We start from the raw sequence: 22,570 nt of genomic DNA, 5'->3' as shown, positions 1-22,570 counted from the left end.
AAACTTTTAAGCGTGACCTGAAACAACCTTTATCCCTCATCTGTTCGACAGGTTTAAGCCTTTCTTCCCCCTTTGTTTAGCTATTGTTTCTTTTTCCACCTCTCTTTGTTTCTCTTGCTCTTTTCTCTGCCGCCCTCCATCTCTGCTCCCAGTGAGGTAAATGGCTGCTGAAAAGATAATGGAATGTCTTCTAGCCCGGCCCGGCCTCTCCATCTTCTGCAGCTCTGACACCACGGTGGGAAATTAAAACAGGGAGGAGGGGGGAGGAGAGGGCTAGGGGAGGCGACGAGAGAGAAGACGAAAGGAAAGAAAAGGAAGTGGGGAAACAGAGATAGAGAGGAGAGGAATGGCCACGATTTGTGTGTCTGTGTGTGCTGAGCATCAGGGTCAGTACATGGCACTGAGCTCAAGGGCTCTTAGAAGAGATGGAGGGATCAGGAAGGAGAGGGCGAGTGGACCAGGAGTAAAAGTGTAATCAGCTTTCTGACTGCAGCAAATGACCCGACGCTGACCGCTGCAGTGTCGTCCAGTTAACAGGAGATGGGAAACAACCAAGATCTTCCTCCTAACACAAGTTCACTGTTGTCTGTTCCATAAAGTCAATGTTCAGCGGATGGTTTTGTGTGTTTACATGCATTTGTTTGAGAGCTGCATCCAAAGGCCCAAGAGGAGGGAGACTTTAAAAACTGAAATAATTCTTCACCCTCTGATCTCCGAAACTGGGAGGCAAGTTCGAAAGGCAAGTTTCTTTTTTAAAATTATATACTACATACAAAATAATCATTTATCAGAGCAAGAAAACTGTAAAAACAAAGATTCATCAATTTTTTTGACTGTAAGACAGTCTTTGAATGCATCATATGTGATATACAGTACAGTAACCAAATCTAAGCTTAAAATCATAGTATTTTAGCAAAATCAATTTATTCTACGCGTCTCATTTAAAAATACACCAAATAAACATAATGTTTTTGCTATGTTTCAGTTCAGATAATTATTTCTCTATTAGTTTTCTCTCCTGCAGTTTGACAGATGTTGTTTATATTTATGAATATTGCAAAATGGCAGTGGCATTCATGCTGCCAAAACTACAATTTTCCATCATACTATTACTCAAAACACTGGGCAATCAGCATTTCAATTACATAGCCTATTAGTTTTTGTGTTATGTACATACCCACTTCGGGAGAAAATATCTCTTCTGATAAATGCACCATTTTCTAAAGGTAGTCTGCTACACATTTACTTATAATTTCAGAATGAAGTGATTTTATGATGCACATTGTGTGTCACAAAACCCATGAACCCGTGAACCCTTTGTGACTCAGCTGCAAGCAACAGCCACGTGTCAAAAATTTGGTGTATTTTCAGGTGAACTGCAGGCTGCACTTACGCAAAGTAAAGCCAAGGCAGGTATGGAAGCAAAGCAGAAAGGCTGAGAGGAAAATAAAGTATACTTGATCAATAAAATAAATGCAGCAAGGCTCAAAAACAATATATAGAAATGCAAGGTGACAGCAAGTTGTAGCAGGATGCATTCAAAATGGTGAAATATCTTTCTGGAATTTGCAGGGTTGTACAAATGTAAGTACTAAAACATCTACAGTAAATAAAGCCACCGTTTATTTTCAAATATTTGTAACACCTGTGGGCACGTAGAAAAATGTTGTACACGTTGATTCCAGGTTTGTAAAAAGAACAAAGAAGTTCAACATTTGTTTTTTCTTGTTTACGATTTATGATATTATAACTGTGTCATACTGCACAGAAGGCATTTCTGAATTCTCTCTACTTCTAGCCATGACTGAGCTGTTTGTTTGTGAAAAATGAGCCCAAAATGTACAAATTATGATGGAAGCAACAAACTCCTAAAAACTGAGGCCAGAAAGTTAGCAACACCAATATTAGAATGAATTCTTAATTCGTTTTAGATAACAGAAGTATAAATACTGTCAGTTTTTTTAGCTGAATTCACCATCTTCATGTTGTGTTGACTTTTGTGATCCATCAAACTCATCTAGTCTCTGATGTAGCATGAAAACAAACCCAAAAAGCTTAAACATGTTGATCCCAGTTGCAATATACATAAAGAAATTAAATTTTCCTTTCGTTCTACTATTTAAAGTGTAACTTCATTCTATTCAGAATACATTTTTTGAGTTCTCTCTATTTCTATTCATGGATGTGCTGTTTCCATTGGGGTGCAGGACTTTATACTGCAGTGAAAAATGAGGCAAAAACAATTAATTACACCAATACTAATATTCTTATTGTTCGATTTTTAAGGTAAAAGAAGGGCAAATATTGTTGTTGATTTTTTTTAGCTCAATCTATCACCTTGGTGAGGCTTCGTGTTATGTTGACTTTTGCTTAACTCATCTAGTCTCTGGCAGATTTATCACAAATTAATGTAACATGTAAACAGCATATTGTAAGTGTTGATTCCATTTTTTTTCTAATTTTGCAATATTAAATTTCCTTTTTTAAAACTTATTTATGGAATTCTAAATGTTCCCTAATGCACAGAAGACACTTTTGAGTCTGAGTTCTCCGAATTTGTGAAAAACTAAAATAAAATGGTGCTTCTTGCTACAATGGTGAAGTCATTCATGACTCCGTTACGACCAACAGTCATCTGACAAAAAAAAAAATATCAAGATGTTTTGGAAGAACTCGACTTAACTTCAGGCTTTGTTTACAGGAAGCAGATAAGACACAAGCATGGAAGCAAGGTAAAACTTGACGTAATAAAAATATCTGTAGTATGAAGAGCCACTATTTTTTCACCAGTATTGGTAACACCTGTGGACACTTGGAAAAATGTTTCACATGGTCATTCTAGGTGTTTTTCAAATTCCTGTAAAAGAAGTAATCCAAGAAATTTAACTGTCATTTTAGAATCGATGTTGTTCTCACTGTGCCCCACTGTACAGAAGACACATTTGGGTTTTCTCTCTTCTTCTTCATGCTTGCTCTGCTTCCATAGAGGTGTAGGACTTTATATTGCAGTAAAAAATGAGCCCACAGTGAGTAAAACTGTGACGGGAACAAATAAAATGTCAACAAACTGCTTGGAGGGTTAAAAGACGTGAGTAGTTAAAATTGGACAAAGCCATAGATCCACTACAGAACATGGTCCATAAACCACTACATCTGTATTTCTCAATAATTTCTGGAACAGTGATTTACTCACATTCTCCTCCCCATGTTGACCATTGACACTGACGTAGGAGACCCTGTATTGCTCCACACTGGGGTCTTCCAGCTCCCAGGAAGCCTCTAAGCTCTGTGTGGTCTCATCAGTCAGCCGAAGGTTCCTCACAGCCTGACGGGCCACTGTGACACCGGATCACAGACAACAGGTACAGTCCTGAGTACATTCATGCATCCAAAACTGTCATAAGAACTGGGCTTAAACTAAATTTTCTTCACACTTTTAATGTGATTTGGTAAACCATGGATTAAAACGAATGTCAGTCAAAATGTCACCGTGCTAAAAGAAAATCCTAACAGCTGCTGTCAAAGTTCCAACGTGCCCCGTTTGCTGTGATGCCGGCTGATAAAATAAAGTTAAATCTGACTTGTGGAGAGCAAGACTTCTCAAGAGCACTGCTTGGAGTTTGAAACAAAGCAAAAGTTCTTCACGTTTGTTGTGTTCTTTCGTCAGTTTCAATCGTGGCTTTAAACCAAAGGAGACCTGTTTGGATGAAAATCAGCATGAAGGCTCCATTCATAATGCAGCCTTGATTTTTAAAAACAGAGGCTGTCTTTTAGTCGACCGCTTTAAATTGTGAATTTCACAGGAGCACTTGGAGTTTTAAACAAAGCAGATGTGTTGTTTTAGAGTTTATAGAACGGTGAGTAAACTTAAGTGAAGAAGACATGTTTCTTTTTTAAGTTTTTAAACCCGTGAGTGGAGAAAATGGTCTGAATCAATTAGCTGTAGCCTTCGTCTCATAGGAAACACAATCCAGATGGCCTCTGAGCCGCCTCTGAGATAATGGAGTTTGAACTCTGGTCTCTAGGTGAAGCCAACTTGGTAAAGAGACGTATAAAAACACAAAAGATCTTACAGATTTTGTTCATACGGTGCATCATCAGCAGTGTTTCAGTTTTGAATTGAACAGACAGCATTGACTTTTTCCTTAGTAATTCTGGTTTTGCTTCCTGAAACTAAATACGCAACAATGGCCAAAATTCTGCTACAAGGATTTGGTGGGACCACGGCTGCACTTTGGCAACATTAGCAACGCACTGGCAGCAAATGGAGCCTTTCACATTTGAATGGCAATGGACTTTCTTGACAGATGCCTTGGCCAGAGCCATGATTAAAATTTGGCCAGTTGCACTGCAAGGGAAAAAATTTTCAAAGAAAGTGAAATTACCCTGCTGCCCACTGGACACATGCTAGCGAAATTTCTTAAAGAAACACTCTTAAGGTTTTAACACAAGTACAATATGAAAAAGTAAGTTGCATGGTACAATGTTAAACCAGTGTGATCTTTGCAGGCCTTTCTTTACATGTCTAATATGGACAGTGTGATTCTTTCACTCCTGGCAATTTGGACACATCTTACCTGTGGTTGTTGTAGCAGTTGTTGTTGTCCTTCCCACTGGGGAAATAGAGAGAGCATAAATCAGATAATTGGATACAAACTCTCCTCAACAACTTTCTGTGTCAATAACTGAGCCAATTAGGCAGAAATATGTAACAAATCGTTGATGGTGAAATAGATTTTCCTTTTCGGAGATAAGCTGAGACAAACAAATCAATGCAAATGAGTTCACGCAGAACTATGACTCAGAGATGCTAACTTTGTGATGCTAAAATGAACATCCGATTGCACTGACCTGCTGTAATAAGCAGACAGAAGCATTTTGGTGAAGGAGATTAGTGGAGTCACAGGCTGATTTTAACATCAGAGCAAGCAGAGAGGAAATTATCACTCAAAAAGCTTGTAAAGGCCGAATTTTTTCAAGATTTGTATTGATTAGAACAGAGCAAATACCACAGCTACCTGAGTCAATGAGTCAAGTGAATGCATGTTGCTAATCAAACTCTATCAAAGTGTAGTATTGCTTGATCAGTGGGGAAGCACAAACTATACCTGAAAGTTTCAATCAGGCTGAATTAATAAAACTGCAGGATTAGTCCCATTATTTAACTCTGTGAACTTTAAAACCTGCCAACAGATCTGAAAAGCATGTTGTCTCTACAAAGATGCCAAAATGACAGAGCCTGAAACTCTAAAAATGTAAAGAACAATTGGATATCGAGCTTTCCTTTCAGTAATTGTGTGTGATGGGCGGTTAAGTTGTAAAAATAACCAAATCTTAGCTTAAAATTATGATATTTCACCAAACTCACATTATTCGACATGTCATAAAATTTTGCAGAAGAAAAAAGCTCTTATCTCATTTTGTAAAAAAACTAAAAATTTTGTGCTTCTTGGTGCAACCTTGAAGTCAGTGACTGTTGTGACCAGCAGTCACATAAAAAATGTAAAAATCAGGAACTTTTTAGATGCACTCATTTGAACTGCAGGCTGTGTTTACAGAGAGCAGATAAGACACACATACAGAAACAAATTAAAACATAAGTAGTAAAATATCTACTTATGAAGAGCCACCATTTATTTCTCCAGTATCTGTAACATCTTTGGGCATTTAGAAAAATGTCTTACACAGTGCTTCCAGGTGTTGTAAACTGTTGTTCAAAGAAGTTAAACCTTCATCTTATGATTAATGTCATTCTAGCTGCGTCATACTGCTCAGGACACATTCTTATGATCTTTCTACTTGTAGTCATAGTTGTGCTGTTTTCATTGAGATGATGGACTTTATATTGCTGTGGAAAATGAGTCAACGGTGAGTAAAAAATCTGACAGATGCAAAAAAGATGATCAAAAACTAATTCATTTTCATGTCACATACTCTAAATTGCAGCCTTTGCAATGTATTCCTACATCAATTTCAAACTGCAATTTTGATTAGAAATCCAGTAATCGTTCAGTCTCACAATCTTCCGTCACTTACATGTGGTCTCTACGACGGACACGGTGTCACTCTCGGATTCATCTTTAAAAATCGCCGTCAGCATAACTTCATACTCAGTAGAAGGACTGAGACCAGTCAGTATATATCTGTTGTCACTTCCACTCAGGACCACCTACCGAAGAGAAACACAGATACAATTCTCAGATTACATTTAATTTCCAACATAATATCCTCTCCACAAGCTGATTTTTAAAAGATGCTGGCTTATATGATCCAAAAACAGTCTGTTTTTACCAGTTCGTCCTTGTCAAAACTGAAAATTCTACAACCATATGGGAATTTAATACCAGTCAGTTTGTCTTTTATATCTGACTTTTTCATCAAGAGTATTAATGCCAGTGAAAATATAATAAGTAAAGGGTTCTGTATTTAAACTCATTTAGAATTAAGTTAGTAAAAATAAATAAATGAATAAGATAAAAACATCACATTGTTGCATTTCTTAATTAAATTTTGTCATGCCGTGTTGCACAAACTGCTGTTAGGTCTTTTTATTCATCCTTTAATTTGTTATTACAATATTTGCTGGAAGAAACCAAACAGGAAGAGTTTCCTAAGTTACCCTCAAGATGTGATAAAACTTTGGGCATTAACCAACAGTCTGACAAGATTATTTATAGTCTAACTGCAACTCCAGACTTTCAAAACCAAGGTCATCACAGAGTTTTAGTGGAGAAAGCTGCTAAAAACATAAAATGACAAATTTCCTCCGCGCTCGTAAGTTCTGTCAGGCAAACAGCAGGAAATGGTGGTGCATATTTAAGGAAGCTGGTGTCTGAAAACAAACTCTTACACTGTGTATATATTGTTTTTGTAATTCTGTGTTTAATTTATTAAGAATTATAAAAAGAAACATAATACTCAAGTACATAGACTTTAAATGTAATATTATCTTTGTTGTGGTAAAAACACAGATTTGAATTGGGCCACTGTAAAACCTGACGATAATACAGAAATGTGTGGTTTCCTCAGAATATAACAAGTTGTCAGTTGGATCCATTGCTGCTCCAGGAGCCCAAACAACCACTATAATTTGTACACGGAGACAAATGAGACCCCAAGGTAAACACAAAGAGGTCATGAAAAGTACAGCTCGCTTCCATGGAGAGCAACTCTGAAACTGGAATTTACTGTAGATGACTCAATAAGCAGATTAGTGCAGGTATTTGTTGCTTTACAAAGCCCTTCCAGGCACAGTTACATGCAAATTTCACCACTGAGGCCATTTGTGCCTTCCCTGGAGCAAGTGCATCTTGAGTGACTCATTGCCTCCCTCTTCTTTTTTTACATTTTCTTGCCTTCAGTGCCATGTTTTTTCCATATTTTATTGTTTCCCGAGAGTCAAATAGCTGCTTTATTGATTAACAAAACCACAAAAAGGCCCAAAACGTGCTTTTAAAAAAGGTGTAAAGTTGCGTCGTGGGTAACGTTTCACTCCGTCTCTGTATTGTACGTGTTGCTTTTAATCGTCTCTTAGAAATAACGATACAAAACAGATCAGTGGAGGATGCGAATGTGTGTTTGTGTGTAGTATGTGGGTGAGAAACGGAGAAAGGCTGCATGTATTCCTTTTCTCGAGGCTGGTGGTATTACCAGCCCACCTCTCCAAGTCCCCAGAGTGTTATTTTCAGCTCTGATGACTCTCAGCAAAACACACATACAGGCTCGCACAACATACACGCACACACACTCAAAGGGCTCTATCGCTGCCTCCCAGCTGTCTCTAAAGCCCCAGATCATGGTAATAAAACACCCAAGCCATTAATTTCTAGATTTATTCAGCCTTTATTTATCCTCAGCCATGCCAGGGGTTTTACCAGCTACCAATAGTGTAGTTAAGCTTCTATGTGCTGTAAGTCTACAGCATGCAGTCGCCTCTTTATCTGTGCTCATGGAGTGCAGACACTTCTTCCTCTGGAAACGGAGATAACTGGACTCCCGTCTGAATGAAAAGTTCCTGAATACATGCAGGTCATTTATCATCTGAGAGTAAATTATACATTTCGTTGGCGTATTATTTGTCAGCTCGAAGAAAAAGAAAAAAACACACACTTGTGGTTTGCTCATAGCTCTGCCAAGGATTCACCTCTGTGATGTTGTCGGCATAATCCATGAGGATCTAAAGTGGACACGATAACACGGCTCCATTCGATTTATCTAAAGCACATTTGCGTCCTTATTGGATTTTAGTGGCACTGACCTCTTTGGTGTCGCCGCCTGTGAATGGGGCCCAGGAGAGTCTGTAGAGGACGATGTCGTTGGCCGAGTGATCCCAAGTGACTTTAAAGCTGTCGGTGTTGACATCAGTGGAGCGGAGATTTAGAGGACCAGGAACTGGAGCTGAGAGACAGAAAGACTAACTTTCATTGTGTTTTCAACTTTTGCCTCAATTGTTAAATAGGAGCAGTTAAGCCCAAAATTAACCCTATCTATGCCTAATTCTGCTTTATAGTGATTTTTTTATGTGACCACAAGGTTTCTTCTGGCTGGAAATGCCATTAAAAAGCAAGACATTGTGTTGGGGTGTTGATGATAAAGTCTGAATAGTTCTACATAACGTTTTCATATGTTTGCAAAAATTCAATAACAAAATCTTTGATTATTCTCAGTAGTCAGTGACAAATCCTTAATTTGCCACCACATAAATCAAACAGCGTTCTTCATGTCTCCACTGGGATTTTGCTCCTCTTTGTGATGATCTCGAGATCTTTGAGGTTGAAAGATCTAGAGATCACGCTGGTCTTCAGTTCCTCCACAAATTCTGGATGGATTCAGGTTTGGACTCTGGCTGCTCCAAACGGTTAATATGGTTTTCTGGTAATGATTTCTTGACCACTTTGTTTCAGATTATTGTCTCGTTGGAAGCGAGTTTCTGCAGTCTGCCTGATGTTTTCCTTAACAGTCTTGCTGTGCTCCTCTTTTCTCACGATTTCATTTAGTCTGATAAGATTGCCTTGTCCATTCAATGAAAAACATCCCTTTAAGCATCACATTCCCACCACCATGGTTGACCATGGGGATGATGTTCATGAGGCTGAATACTTCAGCTTTCTTTAACAAAACAAAAGCCAACTCTGTGTCCAAATAACACATTTTCATCTAATGTGACCACAGAATTTACAACCAACAGTTTTCTTCTTTGTCAAGGTGAGGATCCATAAAAGCTAGTCAGTCTTTTGTGAGTCTGTCTTCCTTAGTTGGTGTTGATGGAAATCAGCTTTTTTTCAGTGTCTGCTGGAGTGTCCATCTTGAGATGTTGGTACCAGATTCATCAAGATGATCTTGCTGATAATTCTTTGATTCTCACACCACATTCATGCCAGTGCAGGGGTCTCTTTTGGTTTCCTACCACAGCTTATGAGATGTTTTGCAGTGTGGAACTTTTTGTACTTTCTCATTCTGCTTTGCACTATGGCCACCAGCACTTGAACACATTTAAATATGACTTTATAGCCTTTCCCCATTGTTTAAAGTAGCCACAATACACACCAGGAGGTCCTTACTAAACCTTTTGCTGATGCATCAGCTGTTCTCAGTTTATAGTGGATTAAAATCTTAAGCTGGGTAGAAAATATCAGAATAATTTGAAGTAGCGTAGACGCAAATTTTTCTCAAAAATGCAACAATTTCAAGGAATAAAAATAATTTTGGACATGATATCTTTATCACAATCCTAAAAATATATATATAGTTAAAATAACCATTAATTAAGCATCAACCTCTCCACCACTCTCTAAATTATCTTAAGTTACAACTTAGAAAAGCACTGCTGCATCATTTTGGTGTGATCTCTAATTTTGCAGGTTCCTACCATTTCCTACTCCTGGACTCAAAAACTTTATGCGAACTCATGAAGCTCTGTTTCCCAAATCTGCTCTACTGAATAAAGTTTGCCAGGAGATAAATAAAAATCAGCTTGGTCCTCTACAGTGAGTAGTTTAATAGCTGCTTGCCAGACATACATTTCTTAGAGCTGACTCAGCACCGGAGCCCAACTGCTTGTTTGCTTTAAGGGATATTCCTTGAAATCAATATCTGTTAGTGTGACGGAATGGTCAGGGACAGTGAAATGACCTTTTAATGTGACTAGGCTATTATGCTGGGGTGTAAATGAGATGGGCAGAAGGCCAGAACAGCAGAAGGACCAGTAAGGGTAATAACATTCAACAGTGTCTGGCGCTAAGAGAGAAATGGTTTGCTTTCTAATGATAATGATGCAACTCTTTTGTGAAAACTGAGACAAAATCATCCTCAGCAGACGTGTTGATTGTGAAATGAAATAACATTAAGGTGGACACCAAGATAAATCAGAAAAAAATAACAAAACGCACTTGGTGAGACAGTATCTAGCGACTGTACCTTCTTATCTACTATTCCTGGAACACAGTAGAACTGCAATGATTTATCGATGAATTGATTAGTTGTCAACTGTTAAATTAATCGCTGACTATTTTAAGATAAGATTAGATAAGAAAACTTGATTGATCCTGGATTAAACTCTTTATTTATTCTAGACATTTTAAGTATCAATTAATTGATTTCTGTAATTTCTTTAGAAAAGGAATGTCTGAATTCACTCTTATTTCATCTTCTTAAATGTGAATATTTTCTGGTTTCTTTCCTCCTTTAAGACAGTAAAAGGACTGTTTTTAGATTGTGGACAAAACAAGATAGTTGAGGATGTATTAATTGACTTTGGTAAACACTGAATGACATTTTTCACCATTTTCTGACATTTAATAGACCAAACAACTAATTGAGAAAATAACTGGCAGATTAATTGAAAAATAAAAACAGTCATTAGTTGCAGCCCTACACAAACACAGTTTCTTACTGGTGGTGAATCCATCGGTGAGCGGCTCCGATTGGCCCTCATTGTAAATGGCAAATATGGCCACTGAATACTCCATCAGAGACGTCAACTCACTGAGGTCATAAGACGTTGCTGGACCCACGTCCACCTGCAGGAAACATAGAGGTACGTGATGTACTTCACAGAGGAACTCACTGCTATGTCTGTACAAAAATATTCTAACCAGAATCAACTGAAAAGTCTATGAGTTCACCAAGAATGTTTCTGGTTCGTTTTGTTTATCATCTGGTTAAAATGTTGGAAAAAGGCACTAATTCAATACTCTTGACTAATATTTTTACTTTGGTTACATTGGTGTGGCTAACTTTTTCACTTGGATGGACTCAACACATTCAACAATTTAGGTAGAACCAAAGTTTTTCAGCTTGTCTTTTGGTGCAGAAATATACAATATAAGTGCTGTCTTTTAGGTCAGTTTCCATTCATACTAGTAATTCCTTAACACATTGTGTAAATGATTATAAGCAGGTATAAAGGAGTAGATGTACATTTTGTACATTTAATGTGTAGTTTTTCATGAGGATAATGTGGGACTTAAAGTTAGTAAAGGGTAGCTCTTCTTTAAGCAGTATTAAATGTTATCATTTCTAACTCTGCACTGTTTCGGTTTCCTGCTGCCTGATGTTGAAATACTGCAGATAGGGGGCTGCTTTCCTGACTATATACTGGTAATGGCAGTTTTTGATATTGTGCTGTTTCAGTGCTTTAATTTGGAAGCATTGTTCCCTACCATGCTTTGACTGCACTCTTTACAAATAATGCAACATATAATGTTGGCCATTTGATCATTTTATCTTTATGGTGATGAGGGGCACCTTGAGGCTGATGTGCATGCAGAGAATAATGCAGTTGTGGTTTTTTGTAGCTACAATTCACAGATGTTCCCTAAACACCTCACATGTAGACTATGTGCACAGAGAAGACTCTAGTCTCCACTCAGTCACTAGCAGAAGCTCAGGAGTGTGATTAAACATTAGTTTGAAAAGAGTGGCATAAGGTGATCTAATGTTTGATTTACCCCAGCTGAAACAGTTATTTTATCTACATGAATTTGCCACTCAGAGAAAAACATAGACAGACCTGCTAAATGTCAGGATCATCTGTGAAGCCAACAAAAATGTTTAGTCGCACTTCACAGATCTTTAGTCGCACCCTGTAGTGCTGTAATTTCTCATCCAACTTTTGTATATTAATACACACACTCTTGAGGACACAATTTGCTTCTGTGTAATTGCAGTGTCTGTATATTTTCCAAGATAATTTGTATCGGTATTCAACAGTTATTTCAGTCTGTCATACTGAGAAAAACAATCCCTATAATTAATCTCCTGTTTGTTCCTTCCTTCCTTTTTTTCCTTTCACCTAATCTCTTCTCATCAATACACAGATACTCTCAGACACAAATGCTGCCAAATGAAGGAAAACAGCTTAAAAACTTAAAACATAGAGTCACACACCTCCTCTGTGATGACTCCATCAGTCTTGACCCACATGATGCGGTAACCTTTGACTCCACCGGGTGCCGGGTCCCAGCTGATGTGGGCAGAGTTGTGAGTGATGTCGGAGAACTGGAGGTTGCTGGGAGGACTCAGTAGTACTGGAGGGCAAGAAAGAGAAACACAGCAAGTGTTAGAAGTGTGTTTGCATGCTCCTGTAATTCTGTTTTTGTGAATTTTTGACTTTGAGAGAAGAGATTTTGTCCATTTTGTTTATAGGGGGTGACAGGGTGACACCATCACTCACACTGTGGCGATTCAATGTCTCATTGTTTTTGTTTTTCATCAAACTTCTGCAGGCCTAATTGTAATTTTTGGTCACTCACACTTATCATTTGTTCACATACTATATAACTTTTTTAAATGTAACCCTCAATTGATTAAAATCGGTAATGTTTGATAATGTTATGCTTTCTTAATTATGGATGAAGCCTATAGGATAATTATAATTTAAATTATACAAGACAAATACTTGTAATGCCCTTTTATTAATGGTGGCTTTATTCAGGTCATGACACCCACTCAGTTAGGACATCACACTTTGTTCATCCAGCCTTTGGTTTCTTTCATTTGGGTTAAGATTCTTGGTCAATATTTGAATAGTGTTTGATTTTTTTATAGCTCCTCAGAGTAGGTTTTATCCTTACAGTCTTCAAAAATCTGTACAAGAGCTTTAATTAAATCCACAGATAAATTTAAATGATACACACTTCAAAGAAAACATGAATTGATTCTTTCTGTACATTGAAAAGAAAGGTGCATTGTTGTACTATCTATTCACCTTTTCAGTGACAATAATACAATATCTTTGAATTGCTATGAAATCAGTGGGAAAGTTTTCTGGTTGGCCAGAACCACTTGGTTATATGTGGTTGAGTGGGGGATGGTTATGTTGGTAAATTGCACCTGTATGGGAACAATAAGAAAAATGGTTCAGCAACAAAGATCTGCCAGAAAAATATTAGTTCTCCAGTTGTATGTCTATGAGTGTAACCCGAATGAGGTGGCTACTCTGAGTCACCGAAACTTGGTTGAGACTGAAATTAAATATCATTTTATGCTATGACAAAGGTTTTAAATGTTTTGAATTTATAAACTTGTGTACATGTACAATACTCACACGTGGTTTCCTGGTTTGTTACGGGGTCACTGGCCTCCTCTCCATACATGGCATAAACAGTGACAGTGTATTCAGTGTGAGGAATCAACCCATCCAGCTCCAGCTCCGTCACTGCATCTGACACTTTGACCTTTAAAATGCGCAATTTCTGGATTTAGAACAAAACTCTGGACTTTCTGGCACCGTTTAAAACCTTGTACTAAACAAGCATTTATCTTTTTCTTTCTTTCTTTCACTACCTCTTTCTCTTCCAGGTCTCCATCATCTGTTAGAGGTGCGTACAGCAGCATGTAGCCAGAAACTCCATCCACACTGTCCCATCTTGCTTTCATGGTGCTGTGAGTCACATCAAACAGCTGGAGGCCGGTGACTGTGGGAAGAGCCACTGCGAACAAACACACACCACGACCACACACAGATAAACACACAGCACATTTCAATCAACGAGGAATCTCATAAATAAATGTCAGAAACCAAGCCTCTGGGGGTTTCAGTGTTATAAATTGTAAAAATATCACAGTGTAGGTTTTATAACTTTTGCAGAAGCTTAAAAAGTCTTGCCTTCGTGGAGGATTTTTATCTCTCTGTATTCCAAAGCATTATTTTCAACATGTCTGGCTTCCACAGCTGTCAAACTTTTAAGCCACTGTTATTAACTTGTGTTCTCAGATGTTGACTAAGGCTTTGGTGTGGGCTTTTGTAAGAACATTTCAGCATGTGTGTTTGCATGTAAGAATAAACTTACGGGTTGTTTCAGATCCTCTTAGAGCTTCACTCGCTTCGTTTGCATACACAGCAAACACCGCCAGCTGGTACTCGGTGAGCGAGTTGAGATGCTGCAGCACCACCGATGACTCGCTGCCGACCACCACAGCCTGTGGTGCAGGAGGGCGAGTCGGGGGAGTATGAGGGGGTATGGAAGATGGATGGAGGGGACGCAAGTGTGGAAATGGATGGGAAAAGAGGGAGGCAAGGGGTCGGGTGGGAGACGAAGAATGGCAGGGAAAATGGAAATTGGGGCAATAAATAGAGGGAGATGAAAATGACAAATGGACGAGAGAGAAAGTGAAAGAAGGAGAGAGAGATCGAAAGAGAATGGGAAAGGATGGAGGAAACACAATCGATTTATTGAATGGGATAAAGCACAAATGTCCAAGGTCGAAGAATATTTTTTCTTTCTGAACTGAAAGGATGACAGTTGTGATAAAGATTAGGTCCGAGCCAAGCCAGCTGGAAAGGTCTCTTCACATGCAGCTCCAGAACATCTGGTCCCTGTAAACCCAGCTAAGCAAAAGATTTAATGGTTTCTGTGGTCAAATGTTCTGGAAAAATCAAGCAGGTGCCTGGATGGGCTGTAGTATCATTTCTTGCGAGCTTTTATAACCTGCACGGACGTTCTGGGGACTTGTGAATGGAGAGATGAGAGGCGAGAGGTAGGGATGAACAATACCACCAGTGACTCAAGGAAAAACTGATCTCAAACTATAAACCTGCCCCATCCCAGATAACTCTCACTGGTGTCGTAAATATTTTTTTTTTTTTTTTTTTGTCTGCATTTGTTCTCATTGTTTAACTCCACAAAAGGGGAGTCAACATTGTATGAGATCGATGCATATTTTAGCCTTGCAGCCAAATATTTTAATATTTAGTGCATGTGTGTGACCATCACCAGCCCTCCCTGAAAGCTAAGCAGACATTCTTTATTAGAATTCCCTATTATAAGCCAGGGAGGGCAGTGCTACACCTCAGTGATGTGTGGGGGAAACAAAGACTGGACAGGACGAACAGGACAAACAGGATGAACAGGATGAACAGGGATAGAAATTAACAGGCGGTGCTATTGCAATTAAAGATTGTAAGGTGGTGTGTTATTCCCAACTACTAACTGTCCATCAATGAATAAAAAAATAAATAAAAATTTGAAAAAAGAAAAGCAAACCAAACCAGCACAAAAGAAGAAGAAAATCAATAAATAAATAATTAAACAAACGGTACTGAGCACCATAATTGTGGATGTCTTGATAGTATAGAATAGAATAGAATAGGCCAGAAAAGGATACTAGTGCAAGAGAGAATGAGTTTAGGGTAGAGACTGGAGAGATTCTCAGCACATTCTGGCGGGACCCATCATTTGCTGAAATGGGACTCGGCAGTGGCTGGCGAGACCTGATCAAACATGCAAGTGTGAAGGACCCGGAAGTCCAGAACAGCAATCAGGGCAAGGCAGGGCCAAGCCAACAGGGCACCCCTCCCCCCGGGCCGTAGGAGCCACAGGGCGGCACCCCCAGAGAGCCATCGGGGCCACCGTGAACGACGCGAACCCGGAGAACAAGAGGGAGCAGCTACCGACACCCCCAGCGCGCCAAGACCGACCCAGGCAGCCCGGGGCACGAGGACCCACCCGCCACCCAAACCCCAACCCCGCCCACCCCAGCCCCCACCGTACCCCCCACCCCACTACCCGACCCGCCCACCCCCACCCCCTCCCCCTCCCCCGAGGGGGCCAACAGCCCCACGCAGCCAGGAAGCCAGACACAGGGGCCGAGCGGCCCACCGAAGGAGCGGCAACCAGCCCATCACAAGGCAGGCCACCACCGGGAGCCAGTCAGAGGAAATCGGAGCCGGGACCCGATGTGAGTCCAGAGGGTAAAAATGGACAGTGTGGTGGGGCCCGGCGACGCCAACAGGGAGACACCCCGCATACCCCCCGCACCAGGCCCCAGGCGAGCGCAGTACACCCAGGGCCCCCACACCCCGCAATGCGCCCTGACAACCCACCAGGACAGAGCCACCACATGCCACCAGCCCGCAGTACATCCACAGCACCCACCAGGACGACCAATCCAGCCCCCGCAGCCCACCAAGAGCCATCGCACCAGCCTGGACCCGTCGGGCACGCAGGAGAACCCCCCGCGACCACAGCCCCCAGGTCCCGGGGACCCCCCAGCCACAGCAACACGGATGATGGTCCACCCCCGCCACCCCATAGCCATAAGGGGGCCGGGTCCCACCAGCGAGGCCATATTAGTGAAATCTCCCCCATTACTCCCTATTAACATGTCTCCCGATCCCAGACTGGAGACATTATCCCTGCACCGTGGTAGTATAACCCTGAGTGTCATGTGGTGCATTAAAAGTGGGGAGGCTGGGCGAGGCGTCCAGGGGGCAGGCCAGAGGACCACAGAGGATGGCTACTCTGCAGCCTACCCTGGCCCAAGTTCCCCGAGCCGTCCCAGACCTACCCCCAAGGTGTGAGTGTATGTGGTGCATTAAAAACAAATTAGAGAGCAGGGGAGGCAAGCAAGAGGGTGATGGGGAAGAGACAAGGCCGTAGAGCCCTGCCATCCGCCCCACCACAGAGCCCATCGTTCCCACCCCCACCTGCTCTCAGGGCCCTAACTGTTGTGTCCCTATATGTGCCTAAGAGTAACTATATACAGTGATGTGTGAAGTATGTGAAGTGCACAGTAAGAGGCAGTCTGGTGTGGATCCGGCCCATGAGGAGAGAGCAGCGGGGGAGACAGGTAGTAAGACCACCGGTACTGATGCAGAGGGCCCCCAGAGCCCAGAGGCAAGAGGCCGAGGTGGGCCCACCCGAACCCGACCGGCCCAGCCAGCACCAAAACCCCCAGAAGTCGCAGCGCTAGAGCAGCACCCCGGTAGGCGCCACAGCCCCACCACGGGCCAGCCGCATGCAGCACCCCGCCCCGGAGGGAGGACCAGGCCGCACCACCAGGGAGCGAGGGCCATGAGCCCCCACGCCCACCCCGGAGCCGGCACGTCCAGGATGCAGGGCGCCCACCCCACAGCATCACCGAGACCCCACCCACCCCACCACTCCCCAGGACAGCACCGGGCCCAGACAGAAGCCCCCAGCCAGCAGAAACTAATCTCCAGTGGCGGCACACAGGCAAGTACCAAGGCCTGTGCCCGGATGAGCCAGAGCCACCCCCCCAGAGAGACCACCAGGCCCCCATGCCAGTCCCCCAAGCAGCGGAGGGCCCCCAGCCCCCCCAGGGGAGGGAGAGGGACGAGGACGAGCGGCCAGGCAGGAGAGGAGGGAGGAGGAGGGAAGCAGAGCAGGAAGGGACAGGGGAGCGACCGGAGGGCCGACCCACCCCAAACCCCAGGGCCAGCCAGGGCGCCCCAGAAGAGACCAGCCGCCGCCACCCCCAAGGCCCCAGGAGAGCGCACAGACCCAGCAGACCCAGGGCTCAAAGGGAGAGACACCGGGGACACCCACCCCCAGGCAGAGGGGCCCGAGCCACGCTGGCCCCGCAGAGCCAGAGAGCAACCCCAAGAGCAATAGGGAAAGGACACCACCAGTGCATGCACACAGCCTTGAAGTCCATGGTGCCATCCTACTTAAAAAGGTAGAGGGTTAATAAACTGAAATAAAGCAGAGAGAAGTCAGACCATACACACAGACAGAATAATAATTACAATTTTATGAGGGAAATGGCATACGCCCACATACAAGCGGAGGCTATAGATTAATATTTATTGATTTAATAAATGGAGACCATTTTTCTTTGAAGGAGTCTAATTGTTTTTTTCTGATAGCAGATATTCTCTCTAGTGAAATGTGTTCTGTGAGGAGGTTCAGCCAATGGATGATGTTGAGGGCTTTCTTATCTTTCCAGTTAACTAAAATAGTTTTTTTGGCGATGGCGATAGCTGCAAGTGTGGGTTGGATATGAATATCTGGAAGGGCTGTTTGCGTTAGATCACCAATTAGGCAAACGTTCGGGGAATGTGGAATCCCGCAGTCCAAAATATTGGAGAGTTTCTGCGTGATTGTTACCCAGAATTGATAGACGGGTGTACAAAGCCACAGAGCGTGAAAGTAAGTGTCCGTCATGTTTTGGGTGCATTGCGTACATGTGTCTGAGCGCGAGAAGCCCATTTTATACAGTTTATATTGCGTTATATGCGTTCTGTGAAGCACCTTAAATTGGATCAATTGTAAGTTGATGTTTTTAGTCATTTTAAATGTGTTTTCACAGATCTGGGTCCAAAAATCAGAGTCAAAAGATTTGGATACGTCTTTTTCCCATTTTTGAGTTGGTAGGTGTATAGAGTGTGTCTTTGAGGGTAAACTATAAATTTTTGAGAGATTCTTTTTATTTCTTGGAGACAGTTTCACAATGTATTCGACAAATTCAGGTGGCTGTAAATCCGTTGGCTGTAAAGTAGTCTGAAGCGATGGAATTCTACTTGTAATAGTCTTCTTTACCTGTAAAAATTCCATTTCTTATTTCAAATGTTTGGAATAAGTTTATATATGTCCTAAATGTGTTATCATCCAGAAGGTGATGGAGGTGAGTGACTCCTCTCTCTGCCCATGTGCTGAAATAAAGAGCTATTTTGTTGTTTGCAAAATCAGGGTTGTGCCAGATTGGGGAGAGTATACTGGGTTTTAATTGGGAGCCTGTGGTTTCCAGTGCTTTCCACCAAGCAGACAAGGTGGAAGCGATCATAGGGTTCTTGAAGCAGGAGTGATGTTTAAGGGCAGAAGTGATAAAGGGAAGGTCAGAGATTTTGATCTGGTTACAATCTAACTGTTCTAGTTCCAGCCAGGAGTTATATTCTTCATGAGGATGTATCCATTTGGTGAGATATTGTATTTGGTTGGATAAATAATAATACATGAAGTTGGGAGCCTCCAGTCCCCCTTCGGATTTATTCTTCTGGAGGGTAGTCAAACTGATTTTAGCCTTTTTATTCTTTGAGTAGAATTTACCAATAGCGGAGTCTAATGATTGGAACCACTTTGATGTGGGTTTAAATGGAATCATGGAGAAAAGATAGTTGATTTTAGGTAATATTTTCATTTTGACTGTAGCTATTCGTCCCAAAAGGGAGATGGGGAGGTTGTTCCAGCGCCTCAGATCATCACAGACTTTGTCCAAAAGTGGAGTGAAGTTCAGGTGAACTAATTCTGAGAGTTTGGAGGAAATATTTATGCCCAGATATCTGATGTTGCCAGTAGGAAAAGAATAATGCGAGTTTTGAACTGCGGGATTCCACGAGTTATCTGTTAAAGGTAATATAATTGATTTTGACCAGTTGATGGAGTAGTCTGAAAGACGCGAGAAGGTTGTGATGAGGTTAAATACTTCCTTTACTGAAGTTTTAGGTTCTTGTAGATAAAGTAAAATGTCATCTGCATATAGGTTAATTTTATGTTCAGACTCCAGAGAGCAGATACCTTTGATATCGGTGTTCTGACGTACAGCTGTTGCTAGTGGTTCGATAAAGATCGCAAACAATAAGGGAGAGAGTGGGCATCCCTTTCTCGTTCCCCTTTGCAGACTGAAGCTTTGTGAAGTGATCCCATTAGTGGTGACTGTAGCCTTGGGTGAGTTGTACAGAGTTGATACCCACTGGATAAATGATTCTCCGAATCCAAATTTGTGGAGCACAGCAAAGAGAAAGGACCAATTGACTTTGTCAAAGGCTTTTTCTGCGTCCAGTGACATAACAATAGCTTCTTTGTTGTGGCGTTGCGTCAAAGAGATTAGATTTAGAAGTCTTCTGATATTGTTGGTGGAGTGTCGGCCATTTATAAATCTTGTTTGATCGCTGTGGATTATTGACGGGATGATTTTCTCCAGCCTAGAGGCGAGAGCTTTTGAGATAATTTTGATGTCGGTGTTGATTAGTGACAGAGGTCGATAGCTAGAGGGAAGCGTAGGATCTTTGTCTGGTTTCAATAATAATTTAATTGCTGCTGTATTCATGTGCGGACTGATATAACCATTATTTTTAATCTCTGTCACTGTCCTGAAGAAAAGGGGTGCTAACATTGACCAAAAATGTTTAAGAAATTCAGCAGGGAAACCATCAGGACCAGGTGCCTTGCCTGCTGGCATACTGTCTAATGCACACTGTAATTCTTTCATAGTCAATGGAGCATCTAATATGTCTCTGTAATTTGACGTTAGTTTGGGCATGTTTAAATTGTTGAGAAAATTATGTATATCTTCTATGTTTGGGTTAACTGCTGCTGAGTATAAACTCTGGTAACAATTATAGAAGGTCTGGTTGATTTCCTGAGGTGACTGAGTATATTTTCCTGAGGGATCCTGAATTGCTGTTATGAAGGATTTTTCTTTATTACGCTGGAGTTGGTTCGCCAGAAATTTTCCTGATTTATTATTGTGTTCGAAATCATTATATCTTAGTTGTTGTAATAAAAACTCTGTTTTCTTGGATAGGATATTATCGAGGTTTAGTTTTGCATTTTGTAGTTCGGACCATAATTGATCACTTGGATTTATTGCATAATTCTCTGTAAGTTGTTTAATTTTTTCTTCAATTTCTTTCTCTGTTTGTAGATCTTTTTTTTTTCTTGTATGAGGAGTACGATATTATTTTACCTCTGATTACGGCCTTTCCAGTTTCCCAAAGCAAAGATGGAGATAAGTCATTAGAGTCATTGTTTTTTAGAAAGTCTGCCCACTCACTTCTTATTACTCGATCAAATTTTGGGTCTTTGAGTAGAGACATGTTGAGGTGCCAAGTCTGAAGAGGTTTAGGGATGGAATCTGTTTGCAGGCTGAGAGATATTGGTGCATGGTCGCTGATAACGATTGGGTGGATTTTAGTGGTAACTTTATGTGCGATAGAGTTATTTAAGAGGAAAAAGTCAATTCTTGAAAATGTTTTGTGTACCGCAGAGAAAAACGTATAGTCCCTCTTTGTAGGGTTTTTGAGTCTCCAGACGTCGTCTAGTCCAAAATCTTTCATATAATCATGTATGACTTTAACTGATTGTGATTGTTTTACATGTATTGGACTATTAGATCGATCTACTGAAGGGTTTAAAACTATGTTGAAGTCACCACCGATAATAGTTGTTGAGTTAGCAGATAAGTCTGCTAAGTGAGAGAAAACAGTGTGAAAGAAGGCTGGATCTTCATTATTCGGAGCATAGAGATTTGCAATAGAATATAATTTATTAAAGATTGTTGCCTGGATAATAATATATCTGCCCTCTTAGTCCGTTACTGTACTGTTTAAAGTGAATGGTACTCTCTTATGGACTAGAATGGAGACCCCTCTTTGTCTGCTGTTATAACAAGATGAAAAGATAATACTATAATTCGAGTCTGATAAACATTTTTCTTCCGACTGTAGTAAATGCATTTCTTGGAGGAGCAAAATATCTGCTTTTAATTTAGAGACATAGTCCATGATTTTAACTCTTTTTGTTTGTGAGCGTATGCCATGAACATTCCAGGCTACGATATTAAACTTGAACATAGAGAGAGAAGATGTTCTGTCACTGAGTATGTAGTAATGTAATATAACTTCTGTGTGTGTCCTTGTGAGCTGTCTGTTGCTGTCTGTGAGCTGTGAGTGTTGGAGAGAGATGTATACAGCAGGTCAGGATCTATATATACATTATATAATAGCACATCATTGCCTGATAAACTATCAACAAACACATTATAAAGCATACAAGCACAATAAACATGGGGGGTACATAGGGTGTGAGTGAGAGTGTGGAGGGTGAGTGTGTGAGAGGGGGAGAGAGCTAAAGGGAGACATATAGAGAGGGAGAGAGAGAAAAGTAGAAGGAGGAGGGGGTTCTCCAGTGGGGAGTGTATATTAGGAGAGTGAGACATTTACACCTGTGACATTTTTTTTTTCTTGATAACATTTTCTAACATAAATGACTAAGTGATATATTAAACGTTTAAGCCAGTTTTTTTTTCTTTTTTTTTTTAGAAGAGCCAGGTGGTAATGGAGGGTTCCCGAAATAGCTGCCCATCTATGTATAGTTTGTCCACAACCAGTGCAGTCCGTTTACCTTTCTGTCTGTGTTCTTTCATGATGGGATATAATACTTTGCGCCTCTCGTTGATTTCCCAGGGAAACTGGTCGTTCATTCCGAACGACGTGCCTTTCAGCTCCCGTCCTTTGCTTCTTACGAGCACTTTCTGCTGTTTCCGATCTTGAGCAGGCTATTTAGTTAGGTTGTTGTTTTTATATTTATTTTTTTTGATACACATACGT

At 41.1% G+C, this 22,570-nt stretch overlaps 1 protein-coding gene across 2 annotated transcripts in view; it reads right to left on the bottom strand.

Moving 5' to 3' along the window:
* The window catches only part of LOC111565709 (collagen alpha-1(XIV) chain-like), a 196,114-nt gene that overhangs the window by 114,767 nt on the left and 58,777 nt on the right, over nt 1-22,570 (bottom strand). For both annotated transcript variants that reach the window (XM_055013738.1, XM_055013739.1), the window contains exons 11-19: nt 14,292-14,421; nt 13,786-13,931; nt 13,547-13,676; nt 12,388-12,527; nt 10,892-11,018; nt 8,258-8,397; nt 6,037-6,169; nt 4,578-4,613; nt 3,194-3,336 (exon numbers count right to left, since the gene is read on the bottom strand). In XM_055013738.1, coding sequence (XP_054869713.1) covers nt 3,194-3,336; nt 4,578-4,613; nt 6,037-6,169; nt 8,258-8,397; nt 10,892-11,018; nt 12,388-12,527; nt 13,547-13,676; nt 13,786-13,931; nt 14,292-14,421 — 1,125 coding nt within the window. The remainder of the gene's footprint in view (nt 1-3,193; nt 3,337-4,577; nt 4,614-6,036; nt 6,170-8,257; nt 8,398-10,891; nt 11,019-12,387; nt 12,528-13,546; nt 13,677-13,785; nt 13,932-14,291; nt 14,422-22,570) is intronic.

This window comes from Amphiprion ocellaris, chromosome 9, assembly GCF_022539595.1.
Source record: "Amphiprion ocellaris isolate individual 3 ecotype Okinawa chromosome 9, ASM2253959v1, whole genome shotgun sequence".
NCBI classification, from domain to species: domain Eukaryota; kingdom Metazoa; phylum Chordata; class Actinopteri; family Pomacentridae; genus Amphiprion; species Amphiprion ocellaris.
The sequence above is the reverse complement of the archived record's forward strand: the minus strand, read 5'-3'. Positions and strand labels throughout refer to the sequence as shown.